The sequence below is a fragment of the Chelonia mydas genome, chromosome 3 (genome assembly GCF_015237465.2).
Source record: "Chelonia mydas isolate rCheMyd1 chromosome 3, rCheMyd1.pri.v2, whole genome shotgun sequence".
Lineage (NCBI taxonomy): Eukaryota > Metazoa > Chordata > Testudines > Cheloniidae > Chelonia > Chelonia mydas.
The window spans coordinates 59,394,747-59,413,018 of record NC_057851.1 but is presented as its reverse complement, the minus strand read 5'-3'; the positions used below and the strand labels follow the sequence as shown (position 1 = coordinate 59,413,018).

Below are 18,272 nucleotides of genomic sequence, written 5' to 3'. Positions count from 1 at the left end.
GTGGAAGTGGCTTCCAATCTGGTTCCAGCATTCATTGGTGTTTCAGTCCCATTCAGTACCTCTCATTTTGGATTACTTGTACTTTTCTCTGAAAAGTATACCTGATAGCTGCTTATGTCTGTCTCCTAGCAGGTCAGACATCAATCTTTATTTATCCATTTGTAAAGCAGGGTTTTAAGAGATTCCTTCACTTGCATCTTCTAGTGAGGTGTTTGGCAACTGTCACACCTAACTGTAATATCTAGGTGCTGGACTGGATGCTTGGTGCTTTTAGTGAGCTCTTAGCTGTTGTGTCTGCCTTCATTTGTCATTTTCCAGGTGCTTTGTTTCTCCTTCCCCCCGCAAAAAGATACTCTAGCCAGTCCATTTGTTTGTTTGTTTTCCCAGATCTATGGCAACTGTACTCTATTAACTAGGATATGAAACAAACTCTCATCTGCTAGGTGGCTAGGACCAGGTCTCTCCATGAATCATCCAAACTCTCTGTAGGCTTACGGGTAAAGACTAAGGGAATATCTGAGGTACCCAGGTAGTCCATTTAATTAGAGCTGTGGCAGTGCTTGCAGCCCACTTTCTCTCTCTTCTTGGGGTAGATTGCTACTGCTGAGTAATGTCCTGATATAGGGATATATGGACACAACTTAATGTGGGGAAAATGAAATTACTTAGCACTGGATTACTGTGGTTCTCAAAATGTATTCCCATCACAGATGCACGCTGATACTTGTTCCCTTTTACATCAAAGCCTGTAGTCTGGAAAGGCAGTCAGAAACTCGGAGAAGGCCATACACCTCTTTCTAACCTCTTTCTTTGTGCCAATCTGTATATTTTCATAGGGTCATGGCCCACTTTTGGGTAAACTGCTTTGATGGTTCAAGCTAGACCCTCAAGAGTACAGATCTGTGGAGTCTACTGTACATTTCATTTCGTTCTTACTTAGACATTAAAACATCTCTTCCCTATATTAATGTGTGTAGTTTTCTAAACAGATATTGTTATAGATATTCAGTAAAAACAAATGCTACTGGAAAACTGTGAACCTTAAAAGATTTTTTGTATTGTTTGCTTATTCCATCCATTGGCTTCTCTTTTTAATAGATTTACAGCATGAGTTTGCGCCTTTCTGCTTTCTTTGAGGAACATATAAGTTCCGTTCTATCAGATTATAAATCTGCTCTGCGCTTTCATAAAAGAAACACAATAAAGAAACGAAGGAGGAAAAGAAGAAGAAGCAGTTCTGTTTCCAGTAGTGCTGCATCAAGGTACATTAATTTCTATAAGATAATATGAAATGCTATATAAGTTTGAGATATCTAAATAGTAGAACTTGGTGTGGTGTTTTTTAATACTTCTTTTACTATTCCCTATATTGCAGAATGATATATTTGATATGCAAGTCCCTATGATGTGGAAGATTTTTAAACTTTAACTAAAGCTATCCTAGTGTAAGTGATTAAAATTCAAATAACAGCTAAACATACAGTAAATCACATTGTTAGGATAGTGATGGCATCATGCTTTGTCATACAACTAGCATTTACAGTGATTCTTCACTAAAGATTCACTTTTCAGGGGCTCACAACTACATGAAATTCCACTGTAAATGTCATATTTTAACGTATTTCATATAGAAACAATTGTTTTACTCCCACAGTCTTAGACACTACCTAGCATATTGTTTTATTTATCCTTGTAGAATATTAAATGTGGCCATCCAGATTACAAATCTTGCTTCTATTTACAGCCCTGAAAGGAAGAGAAGGTTAATAAAACCTCAGTTGAAGCCAGAAACCCCTGGTGCCTCCTCATCTTCAGTTCCTGTACGTTCAACAGCACTGAGACACATTGCTGCTCAGATGAATGGAAAAGCAGCTGAATCTTCCTCTTTGGTGCGGACCAGAAGTAATAGGGGGATAACAGATACAGCTGTTACAGAACAACCATCCACTTCTTCAGGAGGAAAACCTTCAATTACAAAACCTAATACTACTACAGTGTCAGGGAAAACAAGTAGGTTTGAAAAGCATTCGTAATTTTTGCAGCTTTTTAAATGTAAAAGTTTACTGTTTCTAAGGGTACGTCTACAGTACGAAATTATTTCGAAATTATTCTATTTGAATTTTCGGAAACAATTTTATACATTCGGTCTTCTGTGTCCCCACTAAAGCGCATGAATACGGCGGAGTGCGTCCACAGTACTGAGGCAAGCATTGAATGTCGGAGCGGTGCACTGTGGGTAGCTATCCCACAGTTCCTGCAGTCCCTGCCACCCATTGGAATTCTGGGTTAAGCTCCCAGTGCATGATGGGGCAAAAACATTCTCACGGGTGTTTCTGGGTGTGTGTCATCATTCGCTCCTCCCTCCGTGAAAGCTGCGGCAGACAATTGTTTCACGCCTTTTTGGCGTGCAGACGCCATACTGGTTTCAGTATACTTTCAGGTGCACCGCTGTTCTCCTGCTACTATGAATTCACCTCGCATTTCCTCTCATCTTCTTATGTAATCTCTAGTATCTACTCTTTCTCTTCCTCATCGAACGCTTCCGCTGCCAACTCTGCTCGGCCATTGTGAATCGAGCAGCACAGCTTCCACCACCAACTCTGCTCTCCCGCTCTTGCCGCGCTACCAAGCTTCTCCATGTTTCCTGGGGTCCCGCCTCCATGAAAGCTACAGAAGACAACCATTTCCTGCCTTTTTTTGGCTATCGTGAACCGAACAGCACCTCTTCCGCTGCCACTCTGCTCTCCTATGTTTCGCGCCCTTTTTCCAGGATTACCCATGCAGGCGCCATAGCCATGGAGCCCGCTGAGATCTCCGCTGCAGTTTTGACCATTGTAAATACCTCGCGCATTATCCAGCGTATGTGCAGTATCTGCAAAACTGGGCGAGGAAGCGACGACAGCGCGATTACTATACTGATGAAGACACGGACACAGACGTTCCTAGAAGCACAGCATGTGGTGATTGGGAGATCATGGTGGTGTCGGGCCAGGTTCATGCCGTGGAACGCTGATTCTGGGCCCGGGAAACAAGCACAGACTGGTGGGACCGCATAGTGTTGCAGGTATGGGATGATTCCCAGTGGCTGAGAAACTTCCGGATGCGTAGGGCCACTTTCATGGAACTTTGTGACTTGCTGTCCCCTGGCCTGAAGCGCAAAGACACCAAAATGAGAGCAGCCCTCAGAGTTGAGAAGCGAGTGGCCATAGCCCTGTGGAAGCTTGCAACGCCCAACAGCTACCGGTCAGGCGCGAATCAGTTTGGAGTGGGCAAATCTACTGTGGGGGCTGCAGTGCTGCAAGTAGCCAACGCAATCATTGACCAGCTGCTATCAAGGGTAGTGACTTTGGGAAATGTGCAGACCATTGTGGATGGCTTTAGTGCGCTGGGGTTCCCTAACTGTGGCGGGGCGATAGACAGAATGCATATCCCTATCTTGGCCCCGGAACACTGAGGCGGCCAGTACATAAACCGCAAGGGGTACTTTTCCATGGTGCTGCAAGCACCGGTGGATCACAAGGGACGTTTCACCAACATCAACGTGGGATGGCCGGGAAACGTGCATGACGCTCGCATCTTCAGTAACTCTGGTCTGTTTGAACAGCTGCAGGAAGAGACTTGCTTCCCAGACCAGAAAATTACTGTTGGGGATGTTGAAATGCCAATAGTTATTCTTGGGGACCCAGCCTACCCCTTAATGCCATGGCTCATGAAGCCATACACAGGCACCCTGGACAGTAGTAAGGAGCAGTTCAACTATAGGCTGAGCAAGTGCAGAATGGTGGTAGAATGTGCTTTTGGACGTTTGAAAGCACGCTGGCGCAGTTTACTGACTCGGTTAGATCTCAGCACAACGAATATTCCAATTGTAATTGCTGATTGTTGTGTGCTCCACAACATCTGTGAGAGTAAGAGGGAGACGTTTATGGCGGGGTGGGAGGTTGAGGCAACTCGCCTGGCGGCCAGTTTCACACAGCCAGACAACAGGGCAATTAGAAGAGCACAACAGGGCGCACTGCACATCAGAGAAGCTTTGAAAGCCAGTTTCATGACTGGCCAGGGTACGGTGTGACAGTTGTGTTTGTTTCTCTTAAAGTTACCCGCCTCCTATATATATGAAAGGAAATAAAGTCACAATTGTTTAAAAACCGTTATTATTGTTGCACAAAACATTGAGAGAAATCAGAAGCTAGATGGGGTGGGGGGTATGGGTTACGGCGGTGGAGGAGGAGGAAAGGACAAGTCCAGAAACCAAATCAAAATTTCAGATATGCCAGCTTTCTGCTGCTTGTGCAATCCTCTGGGGTTGACTGTGTGGGTCCCCGTAGCCTCCACCCCCCACCCCCGTATTCTTGGGTGTCTGGGTGAGGAGGGTATGGAACTTGGGGAGGCGGGAGGGTGGTTATACAGGGGCTGCAGCAGCAGTCTGTGGTCTTGCTGCCTTTCCCACATTAGATCCACCATACAGCGGAGCATGTCAGTTTGCTCCCCCATGAGCTTGACCATAGCATCCTGCCTGCTCTCATCGCACGCGTTCCTCCTCTCTTCGTATTCATGTAACGCTGTATGCAACTCCACAATTGTTTACCTCCACGCATTCAGCTGGGCCCTATCAGTGCAGGAGGACTGCATGAGCTCGGCGAACATGTCGTCCCAAGTTCGTTTTTTCCGCCTTCTAATCTGGACCAGCCTCTGGGACAGAGTAGATAGGGGCCACATTGAAACATTTGCACCTGAGGGAGGAGAAAAAGGGAGGGTAGTATTTTAAAAGATACATTTTAGAGAACAAAGGGGACACTCTTTCTCAGTGAAACAGGCAATTCATAGTACACAGCACTTGTTCTTTCTGTACAAGGTCGCATTTTGCCTCTTCTACTGAAGTGCCTGCCACTTTGGTGTGAGTAAGCCATCACATGTGGCCGGGCAACAGAATTCAGCTTGCAGGCAGCCATGGTAAGCCCTAGGGGCACGCGGGGTTCTGTTTCTTCTGCATTCATTTCAATGCTTTCAAACTGCTGGGCCCCCTTTCCCATAGCAAGCAATGCCTGGTGGGTTTGTCATATAAAAAGGAGGGCCTGCGGGCTCTCTGGGATGATCGCTTCACACCACACTCTCCTTCCCCCACTGTGTGGCTCCGATGAGGCTCTGAGCAGGGATGAGTCCTTTAAACTAAATGCGAACAGCCCAGCGTGGCTGGGTTTCCCCCCACCGCGTGGCTCCGATCAAGCTCTCACTTACCAGAAGTGCCTTCTCCAGGGTCATGGTCCGGGAGCATGCTTTGGGAGTGGGGGGAGGCTATTGGCTCCAGCATAAGAATAGTTTCTGGCTAGGGGGGAAAATGGATTCCCCATTTGCCGCCTGCGCACTGTCCTCCTCCTCCTCCTCGTCCTCCAAAAACTCATCCTCTTCGCTCCATGCTACTCACCCCTTGCAGGTGTCCACAGACAGTGGTGGGGTAGTGGTGGCGTCACCCCCGATAATTGCATGCAGCTCACGGTAGAAGTGGCATATATGGAGCTGTGACCCAGAGCACCCGTTCGCCTCCCTGGCTTTTTGGTATGCTTGCCTGAGCTCCTTGATTTTTGTACGACCCTGCTCTGTGTCCCTGGAGTAGCCTCTTTCTGTCATGGCCCTGGAGACTTTAGCATAGGTATTTGCGTTTCTTTTTTTGGAATGTAGTTCTGCCATAACAGATTTGTCTCCCCAACATGCAGTGAGATCCAGTACCTCCCGTTCGGACCATGCTGGAGCTCGTCTGTGAATCTGGGACTGCGTGGTCACCTGTGATGGTGGAGTGTGCTGATGGTCACCTGTGCTGACGGTGACCAAACAGGAAATTCAAAAGTTCCCGGGGCTTTTACTGCCTCCCTGCCTAGTGCATCGGAGTTGAGAATGTTGGCCAGAGCGGTCACAAGGGAGCATTCTGGGCTAGCTCCCGGAGGCCAATAACGTTGAATTGCATCCACAGTACCTGTAACCCAGAACTGCAATCTCAATTTTAGCGCTACTCTACTTGCCAAGGTGGAGTACAGAAATCGGATTAAAGAGCCCTTTAAATCGAAAAAACTGGTTTGGTCATGTGGACGGAATCAGTTTTATTTCGAAGTAACTCGGCTAATTCCGAAATAACGACGTACTGTAGACCAGGCCTTAGATACTAGTACATTTATAGCTGTTTCTTAGCACTGCAATTAGGATTAAGAATGGGTACTGTGTATTCAAGTTAACAGTCTCAGGAAAGCTCAAAGAGAGAGACTGAAAGGCTCAGGATTTTGGTAACAGAACATGGAGACATTCCCCTCGAGGTAATTGGTTCAAATATGGCACAGCTCAGTAGTGACTGAAAGCCATTACCTTCCTGCTGAGCCAGATAAGATTTACAAAAATAATATAAACCATTATAATGAATGATTCAGTATTGCTTATACAATGTTTCTCTCTTTTTAGTACTGGAGAATTCCACCAAACATTCCAAGAATCAGAATATTCTATCCATTCCTAGCCAATCCAGTTACAGCCACAACACTAGGAATAACTCTTCAAGAGAAAATGTGGAGAAAGATAAACAAATAAAACGTAAAATGAAATCATCCACTATTAATCAGCAAGGTAAGGGTTTTTCAAAATATTAGTTACATTTCATGTAATACAGTGGCTGTAGTTGCACTGCAATTGTCTTAAGTTCATAGGCTCAGACTCCATGGGTGCCCCGGGGCTGGAGTGCCAGTCAGCTCCTCCCCCTCCCTCCCAGTGCCTCTCAACCGCCATGGATCAGCTGTTTAGCGGTGTGCAGGAGGCACTGGGCGGGGGAGGAGGCAAAGCGCGGAGTGGGCGGAAAGAGGTGGGGCAGTGGGAGTGGGGACAGGAAGGAATGTGGTTTGGGGGAGGGGTGGAGTGGGGGTGGGGGTCAACCACCCATGGGAAAATTAGAAAGTCAGAACCTCTGTTTAAGTTCACTGTGGCTGTTTGTAATAACTATAATTAATTCACATAATCAGAAGGTTAACTACATGACTGAATTACTCCATTAAAATACTCCTTTGATTTCATAGTTAATATAAGTGTTTTAGAATCCAGGTATATTTACATAGTGTTTATACTGTAATTACATCATCATTTAGTCAACTTTCTGTTTATATTAATTGTAATTGCAGATATTAAGTCACATAACTGTGATGTGCAAATATAGTGCCTATCTATAAAAAGGGAAATAAGGACAACCTGGGGAATTACAGACCTGTCAAATTAACGTCAGTATCTGCAAAGATAATGGAGCAAATAATTAAGCAATCAATTTGCGAACACCTAGAAGATCATAAGGTGTTAAGTAACAGTCAGTATTGATTTGTCAAGAACGGATCACGTCATACCAACCTAATAGCTTTCTTTGACAGAGTAACAAACCTTGTGGATGGGGGGAAGCGGTAGATGTATATGAATATCGACTTTAGTAAGGCTTTTGATACTGTCTCTCATGGCCTTCTCATAAACTAGCAAAATACAACCTAGATGGAGCTTCTATAAAGTAGGTGCAAAACTGGTTGTAAAACTGGTCCCAGAGAGTAGTTTTCCGTCATCCACAGTCAAGCTGGAAGGGCATATCGAGTGGGGTCACACAGGGTCCAGTTCTATTGAATATCTTCATCAGTGATTTAGATAATGCGTAAAGAGTATACTTATAAAGTTTGCGGATGATACCAAGCTGAGAGGAGTTGCAAGTGCTTTGGAGGATAGGATTATAATTCAAAATGATCTGGACACACTGGAAAAATGGTCTGAAGTCAATAGGATGAAATTCAATATGGACAAATGCAAAGTACTCCACTTAGGAATGCACAATCATTTGCACATATATAAAATGGGAATGACTGCGGAGGCAGGAATACTGCAGAAAGGGATCTGGGGGCTTATTGTGGATCACAAGCTAAATATGAGTTCACAGTATAACACTGTTACAAAAAAAGCAAACATCATGCTGGGATGTATTAGCAGGAGTGTTGTAAGCAACACACGAGACCTAATTCTTCCGCTCTACTCCGTGCTGATTAGACCTCAGCTGGAGTATTGTGTCCAGTTCTGGGCGCCACATTTCAGGAAAGATGTGAACAAATTAGAGAGAGTCCAGAGAAGAGCAACAAAAATTATTAAAGGTCTAGAAAACATGACGTATGAATAGGGCTCCATATCTGTCATGGAAGTCACTGATGCTATGACTTCCGCAATCTCTCTGACTTCTGCAGCAGCTGGTGTGACTGTTCCCAGGGCCGCCCAGTAGTTGGCCCAGGGACAGCCACATTGAGCACTGATGGAGCGGCTCCACAGCTAGCTGCTCGGGCAGCCCCACAGCCAGCTGCACTGGCCGCTGCTCGGTGCCCCCACCTGCCTCACAGCGCCCTGCCTCCCCCTCCCCCAGCTAAGATGTAGTCCGGAGTATATAGTACAAGTCATGGACAGGTCACGAGCAGTAAATTTTTGTTTATTGCCCATGACTTTCACTAAAAATACCTATGACTAAATTGTAGCCTTACCTACGGGGGAAGATTGAAAACATTGGGTTTGTTTAGTCTGGGGAAGAGAAGACTGAGAGGGGACACAACAGTTTTCAAGTACATAAAAGACAAGGAGGAGGGAGGTAAATTGTTCTTCATAAACTCTTAAAGGTAGGACAAGAAGCAATGGGCTTAGATTGCAGCAAGGGCTGCTTAGGCCGGACATTAGGAAAAATTTCTTGTCAGGATGGCTAAGCACTGGGATAAATTGCCTAGGGGAATCTCCATCCTTGGAGATTTTTAATAGCAGCTTAGACAAACACCTGTCAGGGATGGTCTTGATCAGGGGTCGGCAACCTTTCAGAAGTGGTGTGCCAAGTCTTCATTTATTCACTCTAATTTGAGGGTTTGTGTGCCAGTAATACATTTTAAGGTCTCTTTCTATAAGTCTATAATCTATAACTAAACTATTGTTGTATGTAAAGTAAATAAGGTTTTTAAAATGTTTAAGAAGCTTCATTTAAAATAAAATTAAAATGCAGAGCCGCTGCCCCTCCCCCCCCCCCCCCGGTGGCCAGGACCCGGGCAGCGTGAGTGCTACTGAAAATCAGCTCGTGCCATAGGTTGCCTACCCCTGGTCTATGCTTAATCCTGCCATGAGTGCAGAGGACTGGACTAGATGACATCTTGGGTCCCTTCCAGTCCTAGGATTTTATGATTTTATCTGTGGTTCTAATACTATATGTAGCTCTTTGTGACCCTCCATGTGGCTCTCATGGAGTAGACTTCTGAACAGCAACTCCACTTGCCATTCTCAGAGAACACTGACCAAGATGTGGATACTGCTGAAATATTTTTCCCTTGCCCCTGAACAGCAGGAAAGAAAATGTGTTGCTTGGAACACAGTAAACACAAGTGGTACAACCACCTTCTCTAGAGCAGCTTCCAGTAGGAAGCTGTGAGGAGAATGAGAACACACGTTCCTCTCTCTCCTGCCTAATAATAGGGAGGAGGAGAAAAGGAAAAACAACTCTTTACCTCATCTCTTCTTGGAGAAATAGAGTTTTTTTCCCCATGAGGCAATGTTAACGTGTGGTGATTCTGAGTCACAGTGATGTAACATCACATATCTTGCTGCATTATTATATCATAAAGATTTTTGAATAATATGAGGATTGTTGTTATGAGTGGGCAATGTCATCTGATGCTTAATTTCTGGAGAGTCACTTTCAGATTGATTAATATTGACCTATTGTCAAATTGCTCTGCAATGAAAAAAGCCTGTTGTTTTTGACCTTGAACTTTGTCACATGGAGAGTGTTTCAGTGCCACGGGTGTTCATAAGTACTTCCTTTTCGATTTAGATTATTTCCTTAGATTTATTAAAAGTATTTATCCAAACTGTAGACACCTGTACAAATATGAAAAATATTAACAAAAGACACAATACAGACAAATATTCTCTCCAATAATCCATTTGGCAGTTAAGAACTCCTCATAAAAAATAACCCTTTCACTGTCTTCTACAACCCACTCCTAATTGAAAAGTGGAAGAGAACACATATGCTTTGCAGCATATCCTGGATTTCAGCCAATCTAGGCTCTTACGGTCTATCAAGGAAAGTGAACTCCAGACTTGTGAACCAACCCCTCAGAGAGAATGTCCAGCCCGTAGTTCCTGCCCTACAAAACCATTAATTATTATTTATTTCTGTTGTGGTAATATCTAGGAGCCCCAGTCGTGGACCATGACCTCATTGTACTAGGCACTGTACAAACACATAACAAAGAACAGTCCCTGTGCTAAAAAGCTTATTTAGCTCTACCACCTCTCCTCGATCACAACTGCTGTATTATTGTAAGAGAGACAAGGTTGGTGAGGTAACATCTTTTATTGAACCAACTTCTGTTGGTGAGAGAGACAAGCTTGCAACCTGACACACAGAAAGCTCAAAAGCTTGTCTCTCTCACCAACAGAAGTTGGTCCAATAAAATGTATTACTTCACCTACCTTGTCTCTCTCATATCCTGGTACCAATACAGCTACAACAACACTGCATACAACAGTGGAAGAATGTGATATTCTAAGGTGAGAGAGGTGGTCTCTGATATCCAAGGCCCAAACCATTTAGGGTTTTATAGGTCAAAACCAACAACTTAAAATTACACCCAAAAGCCAGTGCAGAACTCTGGCAATTGTGTAAACATACTTTGATGTACTCTTTAGCAAGGGGTGGACACATTCTGCAACAGCATACCTTTGTGAATGCTGGAACGCTCAAGGTGCTTCTCTAGTCTCCATTTAACAAAGACGTGGACAGATGTAGCCGCTCCACATCAGAAGAGAAGTGATGTTAATGAGTAACTGGTTTAAATTGAAAGATGTTATTGAACTGGAAAAGTTTTTCAGTTACACAGCAGAAGCAAGAGAAAATCCCAGGATTGGTGGCGTGGAAATCAGATATGAAAATCACACCTCTTAAATGTTCCTCATTGCCAGGATATCACTTCTTTTAGTCCCAAAGCTTCCTGCAGTCCACAAAAATTTGGCATCCAGACTTTTATTTTTGAAAACTATTTACATCAGAAATAAAGAATCATGGAGCCATAGTGACAGAAAGCTTACTTTTAAAATGCTGCTGGACTCATTGCTTTAGTATATTTCCTGCATGAATAATTATTTTTATTTCAGTTTTTGGGTCTCTGTCACACACGTCCCACATTTGGGCCTTCAGAGATGAAGGCAGTTACGGTATGTCATCCACTGAAACAGTATTTTATAAATAGTGAATGGAATAGTTTTATCAGGGCCATTGGAAAATAAAGAATGTAGAATTCTCTTACATATTATTACTCTGTTATTTCTTTACAGCAGACTGCAAAAATAATGCTTTGGCATCAGGAAGCATTCAGGTAAATGGACATGGAGGGCAACCTTCAAAACCTCCAGTTAAAAGAGGGCCTGTGCGGAAACTGAAGATGGAGGCTAATAGCAGTACATGTGAAGTGGTGCACAAGAAAAGAGGTAGAAAACCAAAAAAGTTACAAATTGCTGAACAGATGAATGCAGAGCAGAATTCAGTCCAGACCACCAGGGACATGGTAATAGAAGAACCCTCAGTTTCTAGTGCATGCAATTCTCTTTCTGAAAATAATGTGAAGGAAGCTGTATTACAAAAAAAAGGCCGTGGAGGCAGAAAGCCAAAAAGAAAGACACAGACACGTCAACCAGACTCAGACCTTATAGTCCCTGCAAATGTTAAGATGCAGACAAGAAGCAGGAGGAAAAAAACGGATGAACCTGTAGAAGAAGAAGGGTCTGAGGAACTGAAAGATTCTGAACCTCACATGAGAACTAGAAACCAGGGTAGGAGGACAGCCTTTTACAATGAAGATGACTCTGAAGAAGAGCAAAGGCAGCTATTATTTGAAGACACTTCTTTAACTTTTGGAACGTCTAGCAGAGGCAGAGTCCGAAAGTTGACTGAAAAAGCAAAGGCTAATTTGATTGGTTGGTAACTGTTACCAAACATATTCCTTAGAATGCTATGAAGCAGGTACAGTAAAGGAGTGAGCAGAACAAAGACTTCTGCTCCCCTGCTGCTATTATGGATTAGAAGAATATGTTGTGATTTGAAAAAATGAGCAAAAAAGAAAACTGAGAGAACACTTCTTTGAAAAAAATATATATTTTAAACTTTTGCTATTTATTGCCCTCCAGATAGGTTATGCATTTCAACAGTCATTTTGGTCATAGTTAAGAATAATTGAAGACCTGTAAATAAGCAATTACTGACATTTTAAAAGTGAGAACTCCTGAGCAGTGCAGAGTATTTCTGTGATTAAACAAAGTGATAGAACTTTTAATGCCACAAACTGAGAACAGAAGTCTATTTTTGACCAAGCAAGGTACATTTTTATTGATTGCAGAAGTCATGTCTCCCAGGAAGGCAGATGTTGGCAAAGAGTGGCAGTAAATTAAGGATTACATTTCCATTAAGGACAAATGCAAAATTACCAAATTTTGCTAATCTGAAAATGTTTAATTTGAGTAGTGATGGAACATTCAACTGCAAAAGAAGCCTAGCACAGGCTTTTGGTTTATCCAAGTTCTGCCAAACAGAGAGAAAATGTAATCACAATATATAAATATATATATAATATATCCACATTGGAAAAAGTTTGACTAATATGTCTAATTTTTCAGACCTTGATTCTTGTATCAATCACTAAATCTCTGTTTATTGTGCCAAAGACTGAGAATCAGTGCAGTGGAAAGCCTTCTTTTCTTTTCTCTCTCTCTCTCTCTCTCTTTTTTTTTTTTTTTTTTTTTTTTTGAGTGTCAGTCCTGCAAACACTTTTCAAAGACAAAAAAGACTGTGTATCATTCTATATAGCAAATTGTTATAAATTGTGCTGAGATGTATCCTCTTTTGGTACTTAAATAGAAAACAGTAATGCACTGGTGGGGTCCTTTGACAGAGATGTTTTAGACAAAATTTATAATTGGTTAAAGGATTCAAGGAAATTACAGGAAAAGGTATGGGCTTATGACGTTTACTTTTGGATCTGAATTGATGGTTTTCTACAACTTCTGATGTGTTTAGAAAGCTAAAAATGACTTACAAAGAAGTGTGTATGTGTAGATTGATATATACACAAACACATACATATACAATATTACCCAGGTATAGATTCTCTTTTTCAGGATTTTTTAGATAGCACTAGAATTAAAAAAAGAAAAGAAAGAAAAGAAAAAAGTAAATTTTAAATGTCATACTTTATAGTTTAATTTTAAGGGGAAGATTGGTTATTTTCAATTATTAAAGGTTAAAAAAGGCCAAATCACTTTTTATGCAATCATGTTTTATACAGTGGTCTCATTGCACATTGTATTTTTTCTGCACTTTTTATGGTATACTTATCACTCTGACATAAGTCAATATACACCCTAAAGAAAAATTACATTTAATGATTGTGCCTTGTATTCTATTATTTCTTGCATCCTTAGTAAAATTAAGTTGTCTATTGTAAATGATAACTATATGACTTAGGGGAATGTATTACTATATATACTGCTGTGGAAAAGAAAAGCAGTTATTTATTTGTTTATGGTACATTTAGTTATTTTATACCTTAAAAATAAACTTTAATACCATTTTCTATTGCTTAAAAGGTATTGTCCAGTTTAAAAAAAGTATAGAAATAGTAGTATTTTCTGAGATCTGGTATGGTACAAAAATGTAACCAAAAATTTCAGATACATTATTTTGGGATAGCACGAGACAGTGTGTCATGACCCTGATTTAGAAGAATAAAAATTGAAAATTAAATATTAAAAAGTAGAGCCTAGTGCTGAAAACCCTTACTCATACAAGAAGTCTTCATTTACAAGACAAGTCTGATGGACTTGAGTGCAACTGCTGAAGAAAGAATTTGCAGGATTTAGGACCTTTAAACTTGCACAGATTGTCTTTATTCATTCTGAGCCAAATCCTATACTCATTATTCTGTTAGAACAAAGTCTGTTTAAGAAATTCCTGAGCAAGGAAAACAGTAGTTGGCCCAAGAAGAGTAGATATTAGCTATCATTTACCTATTATGGATAAAAACTAGTAACCCATGTACTTGGCATTTTTAGTATTGATTTATGTAACTATATTCATTATACATCTTTATATGAAATTAAGTAAACTATTTTCCAGAGCCTGACTGGATTACTTTGACTCTGAGTTTGGGGGGCATGGATTTGATTAATTTTATTTTCATCTGTTTATTTATTTTTTCTAACATATGTTTCTTTACTATTAAAATACAGTTGCTAAACATATGGTAAGGTGGAAAATTATGGTTGTACAGTGAAAAATAGTGTATTACACAGTTCAAAACTAATTCATTTTAGTGTGAGACTTAACAGTTAATTTTAAGGATCTCACTGATGATGAAGGCAATCAGTTTCAAATGTGTAATTTCCTGATGTTATCTGCATTGTAATGTAAGAAATTAGAGTATATCTAAAATTCAACTTCTGTATTTACACTATTTGTAATGTTTTATATGGCATGATTATGTATATATTTATACACAGAAAATACTGTATGTAATGTTGGAGAATGGAATAGCACACATTCCCATTACATTATGTGGAAACTGTACACCTTAAAACCACAAGAATAGAAGGCCTTATCTGCAGAACATAGATACATTGTTCCCTTTCTATAGAGATCTGTGACATTAAGCTGCAGGGGGTTTTTTTAATTCACATTTAGAAATATTGACATTGTTTCCTTTTTAAATAGATTGTGAATGATTTGGGTCAGTTTTTTATAGAAACAACACTTTAAAAATTATGAGAAGTAATACCAGATTTATTAAAATATATATTTTTATAATTTATCTTCTTTAGGTTGTAAAAGTTTATTTATGAGAATTAATACCATACCATCATGCTGTATGTCCTTTTTTTTGTTTGGAAGAATGTATTTGAGATATTTGCAACATATTGTACCAACAAAGAAAAAGAGCTTTTGATAACTAAGTCTGAAGGTTTTAAATGTGAGCAATAAGCTGTGGTTCAGCAACCTGAAAGAATTTCAAAACTATAGTTACGTGCATGTAACGGATAATGCTATCTCAAGTATCTAACAAATAATTCAAAAATGGAATATTAAAATAATATGTGTTTGTTTCACATATAGATTGTAAATATTATATAAATGTGTTTTATTGATAGACAGTCACACTAATCTTACAAGTCTGGCAGCAATGAACACAACTTCATTCAAATCCATTGATATTTGTCTTTTGATATGAGGATATTCAATTGTTTTCTCTGTTGGTGGTTGTTAAAGTCAATATTTACCAACAATTACCACTGAGTGGTATCGAAAACCACAGTATTTTCTATCTTTAGATTAGGAAATAGTTGCTGTTTCTCAGATACCATTATATTCTAAAAGTTTACTTTAACAGCAGTCACTGTACCTTTGCCTGCATACTGAACAAGTATTTATCCTGTTTGTTTCCATTGTTATTTTGTTATCCAAGAATTGAACTTGAAGAACTTCATTACAATATTGTTCAGCATTGTGTCACTATTCAGCTAAGGTTCTTGTCATTGTGCTATAACCAGTGATCACAACTTTACAGAAAATGTCTCTTGTGATTAGACTGCTGTCATATATACTTGCACACATTTATTTAGTGTTTCAGATTGTTGTTAGACTTGTAAGATTAAGTGGGTTGAATTTAATATTGCTATTTTATATTTGTAAAATATTGATAAAAGGACCCTCATGCAGCATGTCAGATGTATTAACATCTATAAAAATAAACTATCACCTTTACGTTGTGTAGCAGATAGCTTATGGGCTGTATTGCTGTACCCAGTATTTCTCAAGTATCAACTCTGGACGCCTGGTCCAGAGCCTTTTGCCATATATTAAAATATTATGCAGACTAAATCAGTACATCTATTTGACAACTGGAAGTTTGATACAATTTGTACACCACACTATTAAATCTCTCTTGCTCACATTTACTTTTAGGCCCTGATCCAGCAAACACTTTAGCACATGCTTAAAGTTAAGCACATGTTAAACTGTTTGCCAGTCCTATAGAAGTTACACATACTTAACTGAATGAGCGCTGTAGGCCTCATATACAATAGACTCTTTTTAGCCCATCTTTAGTGGTCCTATGAACTCACTTTGAGCATGAATCTAGCTAAAGTCTTTTGATATATTGCTGTATTTCATCCTAAGTCCCTATCTTGTTCTTGCACACTTTAACTGTGTTCCACACTAGCTGGTCAAACTATTCTTTTCAGCTAAACACTGCTTTTCTCTTTAAAAGGAGTTTAAATGCAATTCTGTTACGCTGGTGAAAGCTGAAAGGACAGAGGACCTTAACCTCACCTGGAGACAACAAAAGCTCGTTTTCTCTGTTACCTTTTACTACCTAATGAAGGCAAAAATGTTAACTGTAAAATTATTTGATAATATATTTTGTCTATTTTCCCCAAAGTTCTTGCAGCTGATTAGTTTCCAGGGGCACCTAGGTATTGAACTGATAAAAGGGCTGTTACTTTTCTGCTGTACATTATTGTATAGAAATGTGTTTGTTTATATGCAGAAACAGTGTATTAAATTTCATATAAATTGGCCAAGTCTGAAAATTTATTTCTGATAGCAAATCTGACACTCTTGTTGTTTTAACTTTACATAATTTCATAGTTTTTAGACAGGAACGGGGCTCTTACTTTCTGGTATATTTGGGGGGAAATTTAGGTAGCTTTTAAATTGAAATTAACCTCTACATGTCTCACCTGTTTGTACTAACTAGTATGGGAACCATTTTTGCTATTTATTTTAACAGTATATTTGAGTGGAAAAACTACTTAAAGGTTAGCTTTTTATAATTTGTTTTATTTAAAAAGAATACCACAGAAGAGGGTAAAACTTCTTGTTCTGAAGACTACAACAGCATCAAGGCACTCCAGAGAATCTATGCGGCAATAAGATAAGGATAATTTTTAGGAATTAGCTATGACAGGCTATTTGGGGGAAATTATCGGGGGGAAGGGAGACAGTAGGTCTTTGGAACTCTTTAAATGCAGATAAATACATCAGGAAATTTGCTTAATGTGATACAAACAATACATTGTCGGAGTGGAGGTAATATTTTACTATGAGTTTCTACACTTAAAAAACAAAAAAGAATAAGTTCCTACAAACTGGGAGTAGAAAGGAATATTATCCTATCAGCATCTACTATGTACACATGCACATAAGGCACACCTACTGTTTTGTACGTAAAGTGCATGTTGAGTTACAGATATATTGAGAAACAATGCAAAGTTACATTTTTGGACCATATTAAAACTGCAAAACCATGACAGGCAACTTGTTAAAAGATCTTGAGTGAATTATTTATACCCTGTCATTTATAACGTTTAGACATGTGTAGAATGTAGCTCAATTTTAAGGAAGTGACCTAGAAGGGTTAATTTTGAAACTGACACATTTTCAGATTAAAAATTATAATGCTTATTTTGTACAGAATTATGTAAAACACAAATCTGGTGTACGTAATGAATAACAAACAGTTGAAAACAATAATTCTTTAGCTTTATCAAGGTCTTTTTCTTCCAGAAATCTGGATTATCATGTTATAACCTGCAGTATCACACCAGGATAAACAGTGCCCTTTCTTTTTGTACATATTGATTGGAACTTTCTTTACTGTTATGTGGACACTTTCTATGTTAGTTTTGATGCATAATACTTTGAATCCTTTTATACAAACTAGAATGTATGTGTAAGAATTACTGTCACTGCAATGTAGTAACTACAAACTTATTTTTAAATAAATAGAAAACTTGTTTTTCTAAGTGGTTCTGCAGTGGTTCTGTTATTTCTATGTAAAAGTCTGTTGATTTGTATAATGGGAGAAGTACATCACAGAACAGCCTAAAATCAAATTTGTTCTTGTTTTTTTCTGAGCATACAATTGAAAGGAGTGGAAGCACATCAGCTGGTGCTGCAGCATTTCAAATGTGATGTGTGGAGATGAATTTTTGACATCCTTAATATATTGTTCAGAGTTTGGCATTAATCAATGCAGAGCTGACACAAGAGCCTAACCTCTGCAACTGTTGTCTGATTGCTACACATCCTGTGGTTTAAAGATTCTGGGAAGTAGTGTGCGTCAGGATCAGCCTCTTCCTCCATGATGCAATCACATTCCTGTCAGAACTGTGCTTATAAGGGACAGAGAAACATA

At 39.8% G+C, this 18,272-nt stretch overlaps 1 protein-coding gene across 5 annotated transcripts in view; it reads left to right on the top strand.

Moving 5' to 3' along the window:
• LOC102939288 (pleckstrin homology domain interacting protein) overlaps positions 1–17,880 on the top strand; it is a 309,900-nt gene extending 292,020 nt beyond the window's left edge. For 3 of the 5 annotated variants that reach the window (XM_037894359.2, XM_037894361.2, XM_037894362.2), the window contains 4 exons: positions 1,099–1,262; positions 1,745–2,010; positions 6,448–6,609; positions 11,362–17,880. In XM_037894359.2, the coding sequence (XP_037750287.1) occupies positions 1,099–1,262; positions 1,745–2,010; positions 6,448–6,609; positions 11,362–12,008 (1,239 nt within the window). In that variant the 3' untranslated portion in view covers positions 12,009–17,880. Of the gene's footprint in view, positions 1–1,098; positions 1,263–1,375; positions 1,422–1,744; positions 2,011–6,447; positions 6,610–11,361 lie in introns of those variants that run through there. The other 2 variants (XM_037894360.2, XM_043542555.1) reach the window with 2 other exon arrangements.
• Positions 17,881–18,272: the final 392 nt, after the last annotated feature.